General features: G+C 30.4%; 1 protein-coding gene and 1 non-coding gene across 5 annotated transcripts; one reads left to right on the forward strand and one right to left on the reverse strand.

Moving 5' to 3' along the window:
• Positions 1-71, reverse strand: TRNAI-AAU. The gene has a single exon. It is a non-coding gene; the product is annotated as a tRNA-Ile (tRNA).
• A 7,809-nt stretch (positions 72-7,880) lies between these two features.
• LOC113864646 (cellulose synthase A catalytic subunit 6 [UDP-forming]-like) lies at positions 7,881-16,412 on the forward strand. 4 transcript variants are annotated; one of them, XM_027498636.1, is made up of 16 exons: positions 7,931-8,382; positions 9,029-9,040; positions 9,234-9,239; positions 9,976-10,171; positions 10,260-10,480; positions 10,588-10,690; positions 10,778-10,961; positions 11,239-11,505; positions 11,663-12,008; positions 12,482-12,619; positions 13,077-13,202; positions 13,287-13,499; positions 13,597-13,867; positions 13,964-14,160; positions 14,263-14,613; positions 15,188-16,412. In XM_027498636.1, the coding sequence occupies exons 1-16, from the start codon at positions 8,302-8,304 to the stop codon at positions 15,773-15,775; spliced, it is 3,300 nt and encodes a 1,099-aa protein (XP_027354437.1). In that variant the 5' UTR covers positions 7,931-8,301; the 3' UTR covers positions 15,776-16,412. The 4 variants fall into 4 exon arrangements, with proteins under 4 accessions (XP_027354429.1, XP_027354437.1, XP_027354411.1 ...); XM_027498610.1 differs by lacking the exons at positions 9,029-9,040; positions 9,234-9,239 and adding an exon at positions 9,391-9,432; XM_027498628.1 differs by lacking the exons at positions 9,029-9,040; positions 9,234-9,239 and having other exon boundaries at positions 7,881-8,382.
• Positions 16,413-24,492: the final 8,080 nt, after the last annotated feature.

Below are 24,492 nucleotides of genomic sequence, written 5' to 3' on the forward strand. Positions count from 1 at the left end.
TGGCCCATGCAGGTCTCGAACCGACCTTCGCGTTATTAGCACGACGCTCTAACCAACTGAGCTAATAGGCCAAGTGATAATAATGCAAAAATAATATATACTCATTGGTTCATAATGCACTATTTGCTTTGCTTGATTTACTGAGTCCTCGTATCACTGTTATCACTTTTACCAACAAAAAAAGAGTCTAAACAAAATTAAGAGAGTGAAAGGAAATAACGGTAAAGTACATATAAGTGGATATGTGAATGGAGAAAACGTGGCTGGTATGTTTTCTGTACTTCATCGATGTTTGAGGTTAGAATGTTGTCGGAGGTGGGGTTAGGGCAGTGACGGTGACAGCGAGTTGTAGACGTTGGAAGATATGAAGCTCTTGGGAAGTGAGGCCCAGGGTGATGGCCAAATTGGGCCAGCATTCATGAGCCATGTCAAGAGAGGGAATTGCAAAATAACAAGCGGATCCAACATGGGCCTGTCCTTTGAGACAGAGAGAACGACTTCGCCTAATGTGTTTCATATTTACCTCAGTTTCTTATTTTGATCGTTATAAATTTATATCATATGTAACATACGGTACTATTATTTTATGTTTATATAGATACATGTTTTAAAATACATTTCAATTATAAAAAATATCTAAATATGTTTCCTTCTAATGATTTAAAAAATATTTTCTGGCTCACTTTTATAGTAAAAGGTTGACTTTAAAAATAATAAACAATGTAAGCGAAAGCGTGAAGAGTAAATTAAAAATGTAAAATTACCCTATATCCCTGTGAAGGTGGTAGCTGTAAGAGAAATAATTACTTTTTCTCTGCAAGATGGATCCTGTACTGAATAATATATGTCTAATGTTTTAATAACAATAATAGCGGTAGTTATTGTCATTATGATCATAATATTACCATCATCATGATCATATCTTACAGAAGTTTACTTTTTTTATTAATCAATTTTGAAATATTTCATTGTGTAACTCGTCAAATGAATTAGGTTAACTTATCAATTTTGTTTGGTCAAAGTTTATTGCCGTAAGGCCACGACTTACTACATGCATCGTGCAAAATAATTATAAAAAATATTTTTAAAATTATAGCAAAATATTTTGTGAAATAAGTTATTTTAAATGCTGGTTGAATTTTATTTAATTAACCTTATACATGTTTTGCAAAACATCAACCTGAATTAGACGTGTTACTTTTTGTGGATTTTCATGGAAAGCACGGCATTATCTTTTAAATATAAAAGTTAAATTGGTCTGATTTAAAAGTTTATTTATTAATCTACATTACAAGAAAATTTTTAATTAGGTAAACAAAATAATTTTTACAGTCATAAATCTAATATAATAATTAATAACAAATTTATTTTATATAAAACTAATGTGTCATATTAATACATGATTAAAACAAAAGAAATTTCACAGTAATCAAAGTTAAATCTAAATTTATTTATAACTTTTATCTAATGAAATATTGTAAAAAGTTGACTCGATATCAATACTTCTATGGCTACGTAAATAATAACATTTTATTTTATTTGCATAAATTTAAAATTAAATCTAGAATAAATCACATATACTGTTCATGTGGTAAGTATAAAAACTCGTGATACGAATTTATCAATTATAATATCGCTTATATCTTGGTAGTACATGCGTGTGTGCGTGTGTGTACTAAAGAGTTGTTGGGACTTGGGTGTTCATATTATCATATTATACATTATATGTCAAGAAATACTTATTGGCGTAGGAGTAGAATCATTATATCCATATACTTTTATTCGCATAAATAATGAAAAAGCAAAGATACGTTATAAAGATAGAGAGAAAAGGACAAGAAAAGACAGAGAGGGATCAAAATATAGCACCGACACTCTTGGGGGGTAAAATGAACTTGGATTATCTGAGACAATTGAGCAGCTTCTCATTCGAACCAAGAGAAAATTCAACAAGCATTTATTTTCATTTTTTGAAAAAAAAAGTAACATAATTTGAATAAAAAGGATAAATTATTTTTATTATTTTCAATTAAAGGAAAAAAAAAAAACACCTGGAGGGATGGTTTGAACCTTGGGAGTGGCAATGAACTGGCAATAGGGTGTAGTCTTTCTGATGCATAATGGCATTGACTCAACGTGTCAAATATCGCTGCCACATTTTTGTCTTTGGCATGCCCTTTTTTGAAGATTTTATGAGGTTATTGTTACTGTTAGGGTGGGGTGTTTATGATTTGGAGCAACGCTGATACTATCCCTACGCAAACACATTCACCAGCTGGCGCCTTCTGTTCTTGTGGTCCCCACTCCAAAATTATGAATACTTTGGGTCAAGGTGGGTCCACTCACATGCTTTCATTGTTAACAGCTCCACGGCACTGTTAAAACTTAAAACACAGTATCCTCCTCATGCCTCATTACACTTGTTCTTCATGGATCGTGCCAACCCGGTTGACTTGTTTTTCACACACTTGCCCCTGCTAATTAACACTATCCTAGTATTAACTTAAAAATGAAAAGTATGAAAAAAAATATCATGTGAAGGGATTGATTGTTTTGTAGGTAGAGAATTTAATATTTATATTTTTAATATAAAACACATATTTCAATAAAAATATTATCTAAATTATTTTATACACATTTTAAATATAATAGCAATTTAAATAGATTTTTTCCAGAAAAAAATATCAAAATTGAATTGCACTTTATACAATTTTTATCCATAAAATTAAAGAAAATTCAAAAATAAAATTTAACAGTTCCATTCAGCCTAATTGATATTTTTAAGATTTTTAAAAATAATTATAACAATCTTAATATGTGCTTAATTTAATACATTTTAAAGAAAGTTAACTATAATTTTGAATAACAAAATATCTCTTCAAAAATAATAATTTCTAAATATGATATTTTACCAAAAACACATTTTACTCTCAATAATATGAAGAATTAATTTCAAAACTCTAAGAAGTGAAATCAATTTTTTTTTAAATTAAATATGAAAAAGCGCTCAATTTAAGTAAAAAATGTGCATATATATTACTTTCACGTATAATATATTTAATAGTGAAATAAATCGCATATTCTCTTCTTTAATTAATTTCTTGCATTTCTATATAAATTATACCAAAATCATAAAAATGTAGATAAGATGTTTGATTTGAAAATCGTTAGTTTTAATTGTAGGTTTCCATCTTAATGTTTACCAAAAATGTTGCGATTATGGGTTATGTTATTTCATAGAAGTTAAATACAAGCCAACTAATTATCTGTTTGAATAATTATTTTATTTTTAATTAAACACAAATAATTTATTTTAATCATTTAATTGGAAACAATTTAAGAAATCATAATTAAACAATTAATAAAAAATATAGACAATTAAAAATATTAATAAAACTAACTAGTTATAATATATTTAAATATTTTGTGTGAATAATATAGGTAGGTATGAAAAGAAAGAAATTAATGTCACGCTTGTATAAGATGTGTGAATGATGTAATCAGCCACATTGCAATTGTGGGCGCGTATCTTTCAAAGTAGTACAATCACTAAATTTATCAGTCTTTTCTCAGTCACTCATTTATATCCTAAATGAGATTAGTATATTTCTAGAAATGTAGAACAATTTCTATCACAAAGTAACAAATGATGTCTAATAATATTTAGATTCAAAGTTATTTTTAACTTTTAAAACATAACTATGTGTTTAGCATAAGTATTGTAAAAAATATCAATAAACTTAGAAGGTATTTTAAGCTAATTTTCATCTCTATTTTCTAATAATAGCATAAAAACTAATTCTTCTCGACTTTCTTAAGCACTTCCCTTAATATCAATTATGAATTTAAATTTTTGATCAGCTTCCTAATAACCTAGTGCTCTAAAAAAACTTGAAATTGTTGTACTTTTTCACATAAATAATGTTCATAACATCAAATATAATGTTATAAATTAAGATATCCACCAAAGTGTAACTAAAAAACAAAAGAGGATTAATTTTATGTTGAGTTATAACTCAGTTATTGGCATTAAAAGAAGTTGCAAATCTTTCATTTTATATATTTGCACAAATTCATATTTTCTTCATTGTCAAATAGTCTTTAACACAGTAAAGAATGTCCATATGACGTGGTCATGCTCGAATAAATGGGTAAATGTGTCAAGTTTCTATAGTACCTTAAGTAATTTGTGAAAATGTCATTACAATAAATAAGTAAAACTAAGAATTTAATTTTTATACAATATGTCAAATCCACCTCTAATTAATGTACTATACAAAGTTCTTCTACGAGCCAGTTAAAACCATGTTTAGTTAAGATATAATGTATCATGGTAAATAAATGAAATCATCAATATAAGCTCGTCAATATACGTGAAAAAAAAAATAATAAATGTTGATTAAGTGAAGTGTTATTGTTGAACTCACCTCTTAAAATAGGTGACAATGTTTAGTCTTACGCTGAGTAAAAAAAAACTAAATATGAAATTTAAATCATAAAGCTCTATTGCAATACACTAAAAATAAAATATGTTTGAGTTTTATAAAATATTTTTCTTAAAAATATTTTCAAAGTGTAGCCCAAATTTGAGAATAAGAAAAACTTATTTTTAAACTTCTCTTTGAAAATGATAACATTGAAAATGAAAAGAATGAAAACAGGGTAGTATCATTGTAAATATTATCTAATTTTAATTAGACGATGTCATATTCATCAACTCACGGTTTGCTTCATACATTATTTTTTTATTCAACTGCATGTTTTTCTTTATTTTCCTTGTTCAAGTTTAATTATTCCTTTTTTTTTTCTCCTGTTTCTTCTTCATATTTATTTCTCTTTATTTTCTTTTTTCTTCCTTTTCTCCATAATTTTTTTTTTGTTGAAACACAATAATAAAGTTTTTTACTTTCATCGTTATTGCAAGGTTGGGTGTCTGTTTTTCTTTTTCTCTACTTTTTGCTTCCCTGCACACACTAATTTTTGTATAGTTTATATTGTTGAAATGTTGACAACAGTCATTGTTTTTTATATCTCTACATGATTTTTTAATTTTTGTATAGTTTTGATATCATTCTCTTATTTGAATTAGTGTTCAATTTTTGTATAATATAAATGTCATCTTCTACATATAAGTATTACAAAAATAATAATTATGTTGATTCATCTGTATATAAAATATGTTACTTAATAAATATTAAAAGAAACAAAAGAAAAATTACTTTTAATATTGACAATACTTTGTTTGAAAGAAATCTGGAACATGTTATCTTAATAATAAATTATCACTTTATTTACAGATTATTTATTTATTAATCATATTTGTTTCAAAACAATTAATTTGTTTTTAGATGCTTGCTTGAAATAAAGTTATGAGCACAAGATGAGAAAAAAAAGTGAGAAGAATGAGTTTATAGAATGGACAATTAAAAATACAAAAATTTTCATCGACTTAATTATGAACGAGTAAAAGAAAAAGTAATTCTTTAAGTATAAATTTAAGATAATAATTTAAAAAGATATAAATAATTAGTTGTTAAACAAAACTGGAATAGATTATTATATAGATGATTATGATGTATATAATAATTTTTTAAAATTAATTACAAAATTTAATGTATTTATATTTTTAAATGCAATAATTTTCAATAAAATTTTATCACATATAACTTCTATAATGTACAATTATGCACAGATAAAAGTACCCTTTAAATAATAATAAGTTATAAGCAATTTTTTTCAGTATAAGCATTTGTCCTCAAGAATTCTTATTTGTAATTTGATTCCTCCGTCACATTTCAACCTACATGCCAGCAATAGCTATAACTGCTTACTTTGGAGAGTTTTGCAATGTGTAATAATACTCTTTAAGGTAAGTGTTTCTTGGATTCGCCATCGTGATGTTCGAGGTTGGCGCATGTAAGGTCGGAAGCAAAGATAAATGCTTAAATTTGATCAATAAATTTTCTGTGTCATTTTCTCATCCACATTAATAATTATATGTTTTCTTTTATAAAATAGTTACATTAATTTTTACATTAGAATCAGTAAAAAATAAAATAAAAATAGAAAAATAATTTTTTTATGTGTATTATAAAGCATATAATAAAATAATATATATATATATATTAAATATTTATTAAAAATCACATAAATATAATAAATTGACAGTGTATATATTTTTATTGTGTTTTGTTAAACACATTACAGAAACGGTAAAAATAATTAAGAAACATGAAATAAAAAAACAACATTAAATAAAGTGAATGTAAACAGAAAAAAATCCATCAACACTAGTTGCTAGTTGGTTTCACCTAACGTTGAGCTGGTTCAACTGGTTTATTTTAATATATCTGTTAAAATGCAAGAATTAAACTCCACACTACACATTTATATTGATTTAAATTTTTTTATTTGACTGATTTAAATGTATTTTTTTCATTAAAATCAATTTAATCCAATATATTAAAATATAAAATGTAAATTTAAATTGCACTTAACAATTTAATTTACTACTCAAATAATTTCTTTAGGCGTCAAGCTTCAATGACACAATCCAAAAATCTTGATATAAGGAAAGTCACAATAGAAAAGGTCAAGGACATAAATTCAAACTTGAACTTGTTTTTATCTCAAACTTGTGTTAAGGGTTAAACCAAAAGTTGCGTTTACCTTTTACAATATGTATTATGTAATGGTCAAGTGGAGTTTTTAAAATTCATATGTATATTAAAAATGTAAATAAATAAATAAAATGTTTAGTTTTATCTTTAGTTATCATATTTTAGTTTGTGTATTTTTTTTGTGAAGAAATTACCTCAAAAATTCATTTTATAAATAAAAAGTATAACATAATTGTAATATATTATTAAACAAAATGTATAAATTAACAGAGGTATATAATATTTAAATAAAAAAAAAAATTCAACAAAACTATGTTTATTTTTTATTTAATATTATATATTGTAAATTACTATAAATTAATAATCAAATTATTCTATTTTTATTATTTATATATATATATATATATATTAAAAAGCTAAAATTATACATAAATTAAAAAAAAAGTGCAAAAAGTACAGTTAAGAAAATCAGTAGATCCACGGCCAAGAGGAGGATCCATAGTTTGTCGATATGGACCGTAATGGAAGACCCAGATTTTGAAAGAAGGAGAGGGGATTACTGGTTACAGCACACAGACACAGTCAACACCAGCTAGCTCCCTACAGCTAAAACATTTGCTTTTTTTAGTTTCTAATTTCTCGTTCAGAATATAAAGTAAACCGCGTTATAAATTTACACCGTAGATACATACATATGCACTTTATTACACTCACCACTAACTTAGTAACTACTTGTACACATTACACATCTGTCTAGAGAGAGAGAACACAATCTACGCCGCGTGAGCAGATCCTATTTGCCAACCAGACCTAGTTTCCCATTCATTTTCATTGGACACTCTTTCTATCTTATGTTAGTGTTGTGGGTTAACCCACTTACACCTCCAACCCTTACTTTGGACATTGTCCTACAAAGTAAGGTGAAGGTTTTCAATTTCACTTTCACATAACTACGCAACACAAAACAAAACAATACTGTCACACAAAACAAAAGAATACTGTCCCTAACCCGTTGCACAAGAAAAAACAAAAAAACAAAAAGACAGAAAAACATTAAAACATTTTAATTTTAATTTTCTTTTGCACTAGAAAGACAGTATATACTTGGTAACAAACAAAAGAATAAAAGTTTTCACCAAACTCCGGTGGGGACACAGCCCAGTGCCACCACCTCCCTCTGGGCCCCACCCACCTCATTCCAACCCCCCCCTCCCCCTTTTTTTTTCCTTCCCTTCCTCTTATTTTCCCTCTTTTCTTTTTGAGGAGTCTCTCTCTTTCTTTGATTCTCGATCTCTCTCTGTCTACTTCTCTTTTACGCGGCCTCATTTCCACACACACACTATCTTCTTTCTTTCTCTGTTCTACTCACTCTCATTATTTCTCTCTCTCTAAACTTTGCCATCGACTAGGACCAGCCAGGTCGCTAGAGAAGGAGACTTGGCTTGTGAAGGAATCAAAATCAAAACGCAAGCATACCCAAGTCCAAAGCTCCCCTTTTTTTGTTTGACAATTTTTTCCTTGAATGTTAAAATCAGTGTCATTTTCGATCCGTTTTGGTCTCTGTGTATGCGAGTGTTGTCCAGTGCATAAAGTGGATCTTCTCCACGAGTGGTTTGTGAGAGAAGCAACAACATTGGTTCTGAGTTGATTCGGAAGAGAGTGTTGGAAGGGGTTGTGAGTGATGAACACGGGAGGTAGACTCGTTGCTGGTTCCCACAACAGGAATGAGTTCGTGCTCATCAATGCCGAAGAAAATGGAAGGGTAAGTCTCCATTGGAACATTTCCATTTGCATCTCATCACTGTTTCCTCTGTTGGGTTTATTGCCAATGCTAAAAGTGGGTTTTGGAACACTTAATCTTTGTATAGTTTCTTCTGATCTCTAGTTAGACATGTAGATTTGCCATCTCTATTCCTCTTTCTTTTTTTCTTAAAAGAAAAAAACTTTTGATTTTCTTCACTGTCGGTGGTCTGTGTGACGCACATGCTTGTGACTTTGTTCTTATTTTATTTTAATTTTTCGGTGGCAACAAATGCCCCAAAACAAAAATTGTGGTTTGATGGAGTTTCGGTGCTTACCTTGCTCATTTTGTCTTTATTAATTTATTTAATAGTTGGTGATAAGGTTGTTCCTTTTTGATAGCTAGCAGCTACCTTGCTTCTCTCAATTATTTGCATTCAAAATGTGATATTTCCCCAGAAAAACTGACCATAAAGCAGAATTGCTTGCCATCTTCTTCTCTTCAAAATTAGAGTTCAAATTTTGGTTTCTCTTGGAGTCAAGAGCTGGATTAAATTGACTGTCGTCCAGCTTGACCTTCTGTAGGGTCAAGTGCTCTGCTATGCATAAACAATCATGCAAAATTTGTGTATTTTATCTGCGGAATTTCTAGACTGCTTAGCTGAAAGGGTGATGATTTTGTCACATATGGGGAGATTTTCATGGTGATGTATGTTTTGCTTATGGCCTGCAAAAGATTAAGGAAAATGCAAGGGACACGGTTAAAGAATCAAAAGTAAAAACGTAAAAGTTCTCTCCTACCTGTTTGATTCCAATGCGTTCCAGCATTATTTCTATTAAAAATTTATTATTTATTGATTCCTTATCCCTTAGGGCAAAGTCTAGGTAGACTCAAAAGATTACAAGGGAGTGTAAACATACAATTGTCTTCTTCTCTGTCTTCCTGTAGGACTCCTTTGTGCAACAAAATGCTTGAATTTCTTACCTTTTAATTGGACAATTTTATTAATGCCAAAATCTTATTGGCAAGGTATATCGTTTAAAAGGCATTTGGCAGCTCTGGCATCCAAAGGTGCATGCACATGTTGGATTTCACGCTTGGTTTGGTTAGCTTCTTGGATGCATAAATATTTGTTTGATTTCACTTATCAAATTTAGAGTAATTCTTGATTTAAAAACAAAATTACTTAGTATTATTTAACAAAAAAGTATTGCTGATAAGCTTTTTTTGATGAAAATTGAATTTTAATGAAATGTAGGTGTATTCATTTATAGAAAAAGAAAGGTTATGGATGAGGAAATAGTGTTTTGTAAATTCATAGAAAATGGTTAAGCCACAGGATCAGACATTTTACATTGCCTTGGGTTTGAAGGTCATCTCATGCCCACACATTGAGCATATTAGTTGAAAAGTAAGACATTGAGATGTGTATGGTAACTTAACGTAGACATACCAAACATGGCATTGTCCTGATAACCAAACATAGCATTGTCCTGATAACGGCTGGATATTGCTATAATGGTTGTACCGCAAATGCCTCATGTAGTATTCTGAAAAAATTGTGCTCTGAACTCCACATGGCAATAACACCTTTTTGGTTTTGGTTCTAATCAGATAAAGTCTGTCCAAGAATTGAGTGGACAGATATGTCAGATTTGTGGGGATGAGATAGAGATTACCGAGGATGGGGAGCCCTTTGTTGCATGCAATGAGTGTGCTTTCCCTGTTTGTCGGCCATGCTATGAGTATGAGAGACGGGAGGGGAATCAGGTTTGTCCACAGTGTAAGACCAGATACAAACGCATCAAAGGTAAAATTGTTTCCATATTATTATTCTCTTGGACTTTTGTAACTTCAGTCTACTATAGGCATACTCTAACCAATAAATGAAATTGCAGGTAGTCCCAGGGTTGAAGGTGATGAAGATGAGGATGGTATTGATGACTTAGACAATGAGTTTGATTATGGATATCCTGATGCTTTGGGCCTGCAGTCAACTTCAGATTCAATGCTTTCTGGCCGTGGTTATAATTCTAACATATCTGGCATCCCCACAAATTTGGAACATGGCATGTCTCCTCTCAATTCGGAAATCCCACTGTTGACTTATGGAGAGGAGGTATATTGCAAATTATCCTTTTGATGTTTTTGTTGTTTCTGTAATTCTGTGTGTTACTGCACAGAAGCGACAATAATTCTTATATAATGATATGTTTTTCCTTATAGGATCCTGAGATATCATCTGATCAACATGCTCTAATTGTTCCCCCGTATATGAATAACGGAAACAGAGTACATCCCATGCCTTACACTGATTCGTCTATTCCATGTAAGTCTTGGACCACTGTTTCATTATTCATTTGTATCTTCTATATTATCTGTATATATTGTCATGCTGGTGTATCTGTTGTCACAGTACAACCTAGGCCAATGGTTCCAAAGAAAGATATTGCAGTGTATGGGTATGGAAGTGTGGCTTGGAAAGACCGAATGGAAGACTGGAAGAGAAGGCAGAATGACAAACTTCAGGTGGTGAAGCATGAAGGGAACAAAGATGGTGGAAATTTTGGCAATGAGTTGGAGGACCCTGATTTACCCATGTAAATCTCTTACTCTTACTCCCTTTGATCTTTGTAAATTTATACTTGCGCTCCATGATTGGAGTGGGTCTAATATTGAGGCAAACCTTGTTTAAATAGTTGTTGGTCCATAAATAACTATGCTTTCTCCAAGCAATCTATTATTGTTTTGTGAGTTGTAAGATATTGCATTGATGTTGTGTAGAAGTTTAAATGAAAAGTATTTTCCCCAACATTTTGCCATATATTTTTGTTTTTTCTGGTTTTTAAACATTTTTTTCCATTTATATTTTATCAGGATGGATGAAGGCAGGCAGCCACTTTCACGGAAGCTACCTATCCCTTCAAGCAAGATTAATCCATACAGGATGATTATAATACTCCGCCTTGTGATCCTTGGGCTTTTCTTTCATTATAGAATTCTCCACCCAGTTAATGATGCATATGGCTTGTGGTTGACATCTGTCATTTGTGAAATATGGTTCGCTGTATCATGGATAATGGATCAGTTTCCAAAATGGTACCCAATAGAGCGAGAAACATACCTTGATCGGCTTTCGCTGAGGTAATTGAAGAAACCACATCTGGTGCTTTTGGTTTCAGATTTGCTTTGAATTCTTACTCAGTGATATGTATGTCTAATATTAATACATTTTATTACATTTTACATACACAAATTCCTAGTATGCTGCCATAATTTTTACTTCATAATTTGCTTACAGATATGAAAAAGAAGGGAAGCCATCTGAGTTGTCTAGTGTAGACGTCTTTGTCAGTACAGTCGATCCCATGAAAGAACCTCCGCTGATAACTACAAATACTGTTCTATCTATCCTTGCTGTTGATTATCCAGTTGATAAAGTTGCATGCTATGTCTCAGATGATGGTGCTGCTATGCTAACTTTTGAGGCACTATCTGAGACATCTGAATTTGCTAGGAGATGGGTGCCATTTTGTAAAAAATACAATATTGAGCCCCGAGCTCCAGAATGGTATTTCAGTCAGAAGATGGATTATCTGAAAAATAAAGTACACCCAGCATTTGTCCGGGAAAGGAGAGCAATGAAGGTTTCAAATTTTTGTCTGCCTGCACCTTTTTCTTTATATATAGGCCTAATAGTGTTTTTAGTCCCAAAATATTTGCTTTTATTAATTTTCATCCCTACCTTTTCATTTTATTTATCTTAGTCCCTCTATTTACCTATTACATTCAATGTTGTTCATAAAGGGTAACTTCATCCAAATTATTTTTCAAAATGGTTTGAGTTGCCTTGGAAATTTCCTGGGTCTAAAACTATTACACCAACAATCATTTGACACTTTACTATTTAGCAATAATTTGGATAGAAAATCGCAAGGACAACATTGAATGAAATTGATAAATTCATGGAGTCTTACCAATCGAAAATGTATGGATTAAAATAAAGAGAGTATAGCTTCAATTAAATCGTGTGTGTATACTTACAACTTGCACACAACGTTGCAAACAGTGGAAAAACATGTGAAAATACTAAAGGCCTTAATTCCTTTGACTATTGCAGAGAGATTATGAAGAATTTAAGGTGAGGATAAACAGTTTGGTGGCAACTGCGCAAAAGGTTCCTGAGGATGGATGGACAATGCAGGATGGGACTCCATGGCCTGGAAATAATGTGAGGGATCATCCTGGGATGATTCAGGTAAAATTACATCTGTCTAACAATACCGAGTTGAGGATTTCAATCCTCTTAAGTGCAGGGTTGTTAACCTTAATGGAAAAATTAATGGGGTATGATTTCATTAAATACACAAAATTGGATAACAAAGCACAATTATATGGAAAGCTTGTGTTTCAAAGGATCTTGGTCCAAATGTTTTGCATTTTCCTTATGTTTTTTGTTTTAATCATTAGGAACTTGTTTTTATGAAGGTTTGAAGAGATATCTGGTGGTTATAAATAATGCCCACTTGGTTTATGTGAAAACTGATATGCAGTTTATAACTTTATATTGCTATTGTGCAAAGCATGAAAAAGTGTTCATGTTTTGCAAGTTGCCTTGCTTAAGCCCTTTTCATGCGATGACAGAGGATTTGGATTCAAGTATTCACATTGCACTGACTTTTGAAGTAGGAAATCATAACATTTTTTCTCTACAGGTCTTGCTTGGTCAGGATGGTGTTCGTGATATTGAAGGAAATGAGTTGCCTCACTTAGTCTATGTTTCTCGTGAAAAGCGGCCAGGCTTTGATCACCACAAAAAGGCTGGGGCTATGAATGCTCTGGTAAGCCTTGAGCTACATTTATTTTGATTCAGATTGAAGTCAATTAATGATTCTATAATAATGATAATAAAATAATATTTGAAGGTGCGGGTGTCTGCAATTATCTCAAATGCGCCTTATCTTCTCAATGTTGATTGTGATCACTACATTAACAATAGCAAGGCACTTAGGGAAGCTATGTGTTTCATGATGGACCCGCAAGTTGGAAAAAAAGTGTGCTATGTACAATTTCCTCAAAGATTTGATGGGATTGATCGCCATGATAGATACTCAAACAGGAATGTTGTATTTTTTGATGTAAGTTCTATGTTTCACATTGCTCTGTTTGTTTGTATATTTTTCTTTTTTCTTTTTATTACAATTATTATCAGTACTAACTCCTGAATTGAAACAGATCAACATGAAAGGACTGGATGGTATACAAGGACCAATTTATGTTGGAACTGGATGTGTTTTCAGGAGGCAAGCACTTTATGGGTATGATGCACCTGCCAAGAAGAAGCCTCCGAGCAAAACCTGTAATTGTTGGCCAAAATGGTGCTGTTGCTTATGTTGTGGTTCTCGAAAGAAAAAAAATGCTAACACCAAGAAGGAGAAAAAGAAGGTGAAGCACAGGGAAGCATCAAAGCAGATACATGCACTTGAAAACATTGAGGGGATTGAGGGTGAGAATTTTGAATCATGTAGCTGTCCTTGCAAATTAAAACACTTTTAGATTAAAAACTTTCTTGAATAGTAGCCCCTGGTGGATTCTGTTGTAGGTTCCAATACGGAAAAGTCATCCACTTTGACTCAAATGAAGTTGGAGAAGAGGTTTGGGCAATCTCCCGTGTTTGTAGCCTCTGCTCTTCTGGAAGATGGTGGAATTCCACATGACGCGAGTCCTGCGTCACTTTTAAAAGAAGCCATCCAAGTCATCAGCTGTGGCTATGAAGACAAAACTGAATGGGGAAAAGAAGTAAGTACCAAAGAAAGACTTTGTTTTCAGTTTTTGGATGACTGGCATCTTCTAGGTCTCACTTTTTTTCTTTCTTGTGATATAATTATGGCATATCATCAGGTTGGGTGGATATATGGTTCGGTGACAGAGGATATCTTGACAGGATTTAAAATGCATTGCCATGGTTGGCGGTCTGTGTATTGCATCCCTAAGCGGCCTGCATTTAAGGGGTCAGCACCGATCAATCTTTCAGATCGTTTGCACCAGGTTCTTCGGTGGGCCCTTGGATCTGTTGAGATATTTTTGAGTAAACATTGTCCAATCTGGTATGGCTATGGTAGCGGGTTGAAGTGGCTGGAACGATTTTCGTACATAAATTCAGTTGTATATCCTTGGACTTCCATCCCATTGCTTGTCTATTGTACACTACCAGCTATATGTCTTCTGACTGGGAAGTTTATTGTACCTGAGGTATGCTTGTGCACAATATCTAATCTCTGTCTGGGAAAAAAAGTCTCTTGAATTCCCCCTGAACTTGGGAATTTAGAAACAAGAAAAATGTCGAACTTGTTAACATTCATTTTTGACATATCAAACATATTTGTGAATTTGAGTTTTATTTACTTCTTGAATGGTAGTAGTTAGAAACTGACAAAAATGGTTTTGGTTCCATTGGATATTACAAAGTCAATCCCCATTGTTCTTTAACTTATTTTTAATTATTCTCTTTTTTTAAAGGATTTTGTAGACATGTGTCTTAAGGATATTTGTATGCTATAAGTAGCATTTACTATTATTCCTAATTACTTAAACAAGAAATTATTTATTGCTTTTGGATTTTCAATATGTTAAATGCTTGTATTTTTCATTTAAATAGTTTCTATTTTAAATTTCTTAATGTTAACAAAAACATGTTTTATAGTTCAATGATATGATATTGCATGTTACTGTGGCATTTCTGAGTTCCTTTAGCAATTGGATTTCAGTTAAATAATAAGCCAAGTGTAGGCATGGTGTCTAACATCGATTTTTCTTTAATATGCAGATTAGCAACTATGCAAGTCTTGTGTTCATGGCCCTCTTCATATCCATTGCAGCAACGGGTATCCTTGAGATGCAGTGGGGTGGTGTCGGTATAGACGATTGGTGGAGGAATGAACAGTTTTGGGTGATTGGAGGTGTGTCTGCACATCTTTTTGCCCTTTTTCAGGGTTTACTGAAGGTCTTGGCTGGTGTTGACACAAATTTCACTGTTACCTCGAAAGCAGCTGATGATGGAGAGTTCTCAGAGCTCTACATCTTCAAATGGACATCACTCTTAATTCCTCCAACTACTTTATTAATCATAAATATTGTTGGGGTTGTTGTTGGGGTCTCAGATGCCATCAATAATGGATATGATTCATGGGGCCCTCTCTTTGGTAGATTGTTCTTTGCCTTGTGGGTCATCATACATCTCTACCCATTCCTCAAAGGGTTACTTGGTAAACAAGATAGAATGCCCACCATTGTACTGGTTTGGTCAATCTTGCTAGCTTCCATATTGACTCTCATGTGGGTTCGAATTAACCCATTTGTGTCAAGAGATGGTCCTGTGTTGGAAATTTGTGGATTGAATTGTGATGATTCGTGAATTACAAGGTGAAGGAGGCTTCCAGCTACACTTGGTTGCATCGTGGAAGAAGCGTATAGCAGCAATTCATTGGATATGACGGTCTTAGCAATGTTGCACCAAATTTTGGATGGAAGTTTAATTTTTGGGTTGTGTAGATAAGGTGGAGTAGGGGCTGAAAACACTGTTACTTGTGTAATAGGGGTTTTTCATTTATTCTTTCATTACATTTCCGAGAGTCCAAGTGTTGATTCTTTTTCCAGTTATATGTATGATTATAAGGAATAGCATTAAATGATAAATTATCCCTCCATAGAATGAGGGATCCGCAGTGTCTAGAATTAGATGTCAAGTATTAAGGTATCACTCGCTTAAAACTATGAACCTTGGAGACATGAGCGTGTAACTTTTCATTTGTCATACCAGCAATTATTGGATATTTTTGGGTTAGATTCTATACTTAGCACTTGAGACTTGATGAAGGATAATGTAGGGCGATAACGTGGGATGTTTGGTCGTTGATACTAAAAATTGGTTCTTTCTCAATTATCTTTTTGTCCTTTGAATTTGTCGGCAAGCTTAGGGGTCCATGAAGAAGTTTGTTGTGGTCAGATTGTGTTGTTGCTTTTCCTCTGTTATTTAAAATTAATATTTTTTGCTAATTTCTCATTCTCTCGGTGAAACATGAGACTTATTTCAGTTTTGGGTTAAGAGACCTATTGAAACAACAGTTAAATAACGGAAAAATTCTAACCATTACGCTTTCCATTTTTAAGTGATTATGTGTATGTTATTAGAAGTTGGGTGTTATATTAATGTTATTTGCCATTCAATTTCTTGTTAGCTAATTAATGTGTCCAAAACTCTTGCAGTATTCAACGTTGGTTATTGCTTAACTTTTTTAGCATAGAACTACAGATATTTTTTACATGAAGTAATCTTATTTAAATAAAAAAAGTATTTATAATATGGTAAAATTATCTCTTTACAGGTTTTTTTTCATTCTCAATACACGAAACAAATCTTAGCTTCAGAAAAATTCTGACATGTATTATTTGAATCAATCACCTGTCAGGTGATAATTGCCTATTTAAAAATTGTACGGTCACAATGAGACTTTGGATTTAAAATTATTACGACCATTGCTTCCACCTTCAAAACATTGACAGGAAAAAACTGAAACTATGAATGAATTCATGCTGGCAGCTTGACCTATTTAGTATGTTGCTTTGTTTGAAGTCAATTCGTATTTCTAAGCGCTTTTGCAATACCGAATGAGGAGAAATATGAATTTTGTTTTGACTGGTCAAATTGACTAACGCTTTATTCTCATCACAATGAAGTAAAAGAAATAACTTTGGAAAAGAAAAGAAAAACCAAGAAAGAAGTGAACACAGATACTTTGCTTTGAAGTTTCACGTTGTATGGTGTGAAATGATGTGGTTCAATTCTTATACATGCATAGCCTAATTTGTATATATTATATTATTTGATTGTACTTAATTTCTTTTCATTTTTTGCACACTGGCTTGTACTCTAATTATGCCATTTCATGCAACATTAAACACAATATCCACAAATTTCATTTCTTGATTTTAACATCAAGATTCGGTACATACAAGCTAAGATATCGTTTTAACGATGATTTGAAAATTTCAGGGTCAATATTTCGTCATATAGCTTTAGTTTCAAGATAAACTACTTACGATTTAAGATTAATAAAAATGCTATTTATTTCGAATCATTTCTTGAGGAAATTACAAATTTAAAATTAATGAACTAATTTCTTGCATAAAAATACATGTACAGAAAAGATAACCAAAAAACTTATATATATTTTAATATTTTCATTTTTGTTAGTTTTCACTTACAGCCTCTATTATTATTTTTAAATTTTAGTCTTTATATTTTTGTGATTTTTTTGTTTTAGTCTCTCACTACGAATTAATTAATAGATTTCTTGTATTAGAAATATATCTAAAAAACTTAAATATGATTTTACTATTTATATTTTGGTTAGTTTTTATTTTTCGTTTCTATTCTTTTTATTTTGATTCTATATTTAGAGTTTGTTATTTCCGTCGCTCTCCATGACGTAGTTAATTGATAAACGGTGTCAATTTTTAGAGTCACGCAAGGGACAAAGGTCAATACAAAAATATTATAAAAAAAATTAAAATTCACAAAAATATGGAGATTAAAATAAGTAAAATTATGTACTTCTTCTACCAATATCATAATATATTTAGTATGGATAAATATTTTTGCATTTAATTTCTAAAATAAATAAATAAAATTACCAAATTAAGAATACCAATTCTCAAAGAAATATATATTATAAAAAAAACTGAAAATTTTATCAACTAAAAAAAAAAAGAGAAGAAAAAAATTAAAGAAAATTATTTAAGGTGCGTACTCCATATATATGCAATAGGAATTTTTTTATTTTATATTTTCCAATAATTATAAAAAATAATATTAATGTACTGTCATTAATTAATTTCCAAAATAAAATATCATTCTCTTTACTTTACTCTTGTCTGCTTTGATATGTGTAATATATATATTCATCGTGACTAATACGAATCTTTGAAAAAAGAAGAAGAAGTCATATTTATAATTATTTTAAAAATAAAAAACTATTAAAATAAATAATCCCTACACATTCTACACTGCTCCATGGCTCCACGCACAGACATTTTGATTTCTTATGAAAACTGATTCTTGCATGTCTTATTAATTTTCTGAAACTAAACCCTAAACTCTAAACGATAAAATTAAAAGCATTAATAGATATATGAAGTGCAAAAACAAATTTAAAAATAAAATACCTTTTAAACTTAATTTCTTATTGAAAATACTTTTGGCACCAAGCTGGCACATAGTAAAAGGTGTTAAAAAACCTGCATAAATAATTTTTTGTATTCTTACTTTTTGGACATAAAATATCAGTCCTAATATTATATATAATTAAATCATAAAATTAAAATAATTAAAATTACCATATATGTTATAATATATATATTTAACAATAAATAATATCGATATAAAAATAATGTGATGTCCTAAAAAATATTTTAATACTTTAAATTTGTGACTCTTTTATTTATATTTTATTTATTTCTACTTCATCCGTGAGACTTGTTCTCCAACACTTTTGTAATTAAAAAGTTATTTTATCCAATTATAACTTGTCTTCCATCTTTAACTCAAATTTGCAATTTTGGATCTAAAGACCTGTTTTCATTTATTAACTTAAATTGTTTTAATCTTTCTTAAATTTTAGAGGCCTCAGGTATATTTTTAATTACGGAATCATTTTTCTCTTCTTTTTGCGTTGCTTTATTTTTTATTTTGTTGGACCGTTCAACTTTTTTTTTTTTTAATTTAGGCGCTTCAGATATTTTTTTAAATATTTTGATATCAAATTAAAAATAAATCAGACTTAATATACCAATCCTAAAAAGGAAGCTTAATTTTTTTTCAAATCTTATAAAAAAAAATTAACCAACACAGTCTCATAAAAAAAATTATATTTATATATTTTATACACTCTGATTTTAAAACTCAAATAAAATTGTTTTTAATAATATATATATATATATATATATTTTAAGAATATTACATAAAATTATAAAGATATTATTATCATATATAACACACGTTATAATACCTTAATATAATTCTAACATATTAAATGAATGTGTATTATTCTTTTTTTTAATTGCTGTTATTTTATATAAGTAGCTGTCTAATAAATCAACAAATGTACCATTCATTAGGACTATTACAAAATTTACACAATTAATAATAACTATATATATTTATTTTATTTTATAATTAATAATAATATAATTATAATAATTTAATAATGTTAATCCATAAATTAATATAAATATTAATATTAATGTTAAAGAATCAAACAGTTTTTCCTCACTAGCATGTATATTCCAAATAATCAAACTTGTTTTTTTTTTCCTTTGAAAGAATGCGAGCTTACAATTGGTGCTAACAAATTTGAAGGTTTTGCTAGTGCCAAAAAGTAGAGGGCACTCTCCTGACAAAATCAAACCCCAAAACTTTCAACAGCAAAAAAAATTATAAAGCTGAGGTGAAATTACTAATATAGGGCCACCCATCTCAGCCCAACATAGGAGTAGCGTTCCACATTTCCAAGTTCTACCAAAGACACAAATCATTGATTCCATGACTAAGGTCAACGGGACATACTATGACTCCCAACCGCGACGGATTCAACATCTCAATCGTTTTTGCCAAAAAATAAATAGAGACAGAATCACAGATAATTCTTTAAATAAAAAATAAAATCAAAATCATATGCTTCAATAGATATGACCCATTAGTTTGAACACTAAAACCATCCCCTAAGTCAACAACAGAACTTTACAATTAATCAACGGGTAACAATTATTCTAGAAAATCCAAAAACAAAACCACTGAATGATTGATTTTGTTGCCTTAAATAGAGACATTACCACATCTTCATAGAACTAACGTCGCAGTTTCTTGCTCCTCTCATTCTCTCTCTCAATCAAACTCACGCGCTCCACGCAGAACACGTAATAATAAAACCGATCCGGAAGCAAACGCAAAGAGAGAAAGAAAGATTAACGAAGAAGTGTTCAATTGTATATATATATATATCGTCACCCATTTCTTCTCAGATTCGTTGAATAAAAATCAATCTGATGGCAGAAGCGGCTCCTTGGCGGAGTGAGAAGAGGAACAGAAGCTGTGATGACGAAGAGGTTAATCGAAGACCAAGTGAAACGAATATAGCGAGGAAGATTCGAGAGATTTTCGGGGAAGAGGACGTTATTCGGCCAAAGAAGCACAGGAGATATCGGTCTCTTGTGAATATATACAGTGTCACTAGTCCGATAACAATGCTTGAAACGGGACAAAGGTGAATGCCTCGCAAAGGAAGAAAATCATAGTAGGAGGTAGTAAGTAGTTGATCGTAATAATTCTTAACTGGATCCATCTCAGTTCCAGATTTTACTTTGTAATTATTATTTTTTTGTATTCATGTCTTCATGGTACAAGCCCGTCTGCATGCACATCTTAATTGATCTCTATTTACATTTTGTATAACTTTTTTTCTTTTTTATTTCTTTTCATCATATCACTTGTCTAATTTTACATTTTTTTTTTTTATTTCTCTCTTGGTTATGAAAGCAATTGTATAAAGGTATTAAACAAGTACAAATAGAGTTAGGTTCATCTTAATTTGCACAGTATGCTTGTTATCATCGTAAGTTTTTTTCTTTTTTTCTTTTTTGAGTGTTGGGGGTGGGGGGGTCACCCCATTACTTGTCTGATTAATTATTTTGATGAGTGGGGTGACGAATGGCTTTGGTTTTCATAATTTTTAATATACTTTTTAGTAGTTATACTATCTAATTCCTGCACATTCCGTGGCGCGTATTACATGCTATCTTATGCTGAAGGAGTGGAGGAATATGGGTTTTCTTTCTCAAGTCTCCGGGAGAAGGAGGGGATACGGGTTTATTTCGGAAGAAGATAAGCATAGAATGTCTAACTAGTTATCCTTGGGAGGACATGTTGGAAAGTAGCTTGAAAAGTTCAGCATTTGCAAAACAAAAAATGAATGTATATAAGATTTGTGCAAAAAGCCTTAATGCGATATATCAATGTGCCATAAAATGGAAAGGAGGAGGGAGAAAGAACTAAGGAAAAAAATATTGAGAATTTACTCTACTACGGTGGAAGACTAACTTGTTTCTATAATATCCAATTAAATCATTGTTAGATTGACATACATAGGATGCACATAAATCTTAATTTCAAGTGTGCATGCCTGGATATGCTCAGTGATGGAGGAAAATATAAAAATAAAAAGTGAATGATTAATAATTAAGAAGAAAAATGGAGAAGAAAGGGACATGCGAAGAAGTGGAATAAAGGATAGAATTCAAAGGGGGAAAGAGGGTCAGCAAGGGCACTAGAGGCCCTTCCAGTCCCCGTCTGGCTCCTCTATATATGTCGGTGCCTGCTATATTGACTGGCTGTTGATTAAATAAGCGATTAGTTGCATTCACCCTAGCAAGTTCTAACTCTTCCTATTTATATAAAGGTTTAAGTAATGATGTGTTGAGCAGATAGAGATTGAATTTAGCTCCTACGTGAATGGCATTTGTTATTAAGAGTGACGCACGAATTTGAAGCATGTATTAAATAGATTTGCATACACTTAGTATCAAATTTCATCATTTAATAACTTTTACTTTTCATTAAAATTGATAAATTTAATTATTAAATAATTTATATTATCTTTATAATTATATATATATATATATATAATTTAAATATACGTATGTTATTTAAAATTTAAATATATTATCATTAAGTTAAAGTAATATGATAAATTATTATTAATTTTATTTTTATATAAAATTTTATAAAGTTAATATACTTCTAAGAACTTTCAAATCATTGAATTAGTTAATTTTGTTTTTATAAAAAAATATTAAATGACATAAATATTAAAGTTTTATGTACAGGGATTGTAACTTGAGGAGGCTTTGGTTTGTATGAGATCTTAGCAACTGTTTTCATGTAATTGATCTACCATTCGTAAGGTTTGGGGTAACTCTTATTTATACTACAATTTTAATTTGATGTTAAAAGAATATGCATGATACATTATTTGTTTATATATTTTTCACTCTGGCTAATAAAACGTGATGGCAAACTTTTCCTGTGGAGTTTTGCAGAAGGAATTTAATTTGGTGTCAACTCTTGCGCGAGAGAGATTGTAACATGAAAAATAGTTATAACTATTCTCCAATCCTCTAGACTTCCTAGTTATCATCTTTCGGCTTATTATTTAACTCAATATAATCCCCAAATTATTTGAACAAAAATGTATATTTGTAAAGTGGAAAAATATATTAGTATCTACTATTCATTTAATTTAAAATATATAATAATAGTAATTATAGAAATTTTAAAATAAGTAATATTTTGCTTTTTATTTTATAAACAAACTCACTCAATTTAGTGGACCTTTTTCCATGACATAGTGAAGCTCGAGTCCAATTCTTTGATTCGTCATTTAATTTCATTTGAATTCTGCATATAATAAAAGAAAGCCAATTAAAAGTATTTTGTAGTGAAGTGTTTATGATATATATCGTATGCAATAGAATAACCAAGCAGCAAGGGATCAATTAATTAGTTAATCCCCAAAAAGAAGGATCATCGTGCAAGTTCATCTTCTTAGCACCATATGTACGTAATATAGTTCTGAACTACAGGCACTCCAACAGTCTCATTATCTATTTTACATTACTCATTTTTTTTTAATCATATTATTTAACCTAGTATATGTTTCTTTTCTTTTCTTTTTACATGTTTAAGTGTCTATACAATTCAAAAAGTATTTGTCCAAATATATTTTCTTGTAATATGAATCATTTTATATATGCTAAAGACTCTTAAGAGTTCCAACGACACTAGGGTGATATTGTAGGTGATATTGTAATTTAACTTGTTTAGGAATATCTTATATTTAGGTAGTGTTTGACTCAACATATTTTGCACTTTGTTTCTCTTTAAAAAGAGAAGTAAGGCTAAATATAATTTTAAGAAAATATTTTTTTAATTAACAATTTGAAGTATGGGGAATTTAAAATAATTATATTTTGTATATTTATTTTATACTCTTTTCTATTTCAAATCATAAAATCCAAACGCACCCTACCAAAATTTTTTAACATGACAGTAGATTTTAACCTTAAAATATTATAGAATTAATAGATATATTTAAATTTACAATTCTTAGTTTTAATTTCAATTTAAAAGTAACTTTAACCATACAAAATAAGATAAAAAATTGTTAATCCTCTTGTTTTTACTCAAGTTATTTGTAATTTTTGTAGTATGTCCTTTATCTTTCGTATTTATTATTTTGACATTTCAGGTGTTAAAAGTTCTCTCTAAATAATAGTTATATATCGTCTTGAAACCCTAAAATGATAGATTAAAAAAAAAAGTTCATGGAAAACAAAAAAGTTAACACTTTTGATTGTTTACCATGTGGTCACAGACATGTTAGAAAAATCAAATCTCTGAAACGATCTTTAATTAGTAATAACTATTTGTTAATATGATTTTTTTTGCAAAGTAGAGCACGGATAACAGATAGTATTCTCTGCATAGCACTCCTGCCTCTCTCTTCTTCTTTTTTTCCTGTATATTTATGAATTTCATCGTAAAACCTGTTTTATATTTTTTATTGATTCCATAAAATCTACATACATGTTTTTTTAACTGAATTGAATCTCAATTCTTAAAAAGTATTTTATGACATGGTAAAGCACCATGCTAATTATGATTTAATAAACACTACTCATGCTCATTCCTTGCTTTAGATTGCTCAAATCCCTCGAACTAAACACTTGACCTCCTCCTGCAGTTATCTTTTAAAAACTATAGAGCATCTCTACTACACTCTTATACGTACGTCCATGTTGTCAAACATATAGAATAATTTTTAACTCCCATATATAGAACCTTTATATATAGTAATTATTTGTCAGTTCACTGTTCTACTCTAGTGAATTTTGGTTTTCGCTCTACTTGGACTAATAAAAGATGAAGGCTAGTTTGCAGTATATCATTCCTGCTCTCAATATTTTGAATAACTGGAATATTTTCTTCAGTTTTCATCATTTGATTTTTTTCCCTTCTAA

The sequence above is a fragment of the Abrus precatorius genome, unplaced genomic scaffold (assembly GCF_003935025.1).
Source record: "Abrus precatorius isolate BTA unplaced genomic scaffold, Abrus_2018 Scaffold10, whole genome shotgun sequence".
Lineage (NCBI taxonomy): Eukaryota > Viridiplantae > Streptophyta > Magnoliopsida > Fabales > Fabaceae > Abrus > Abrus precatorius.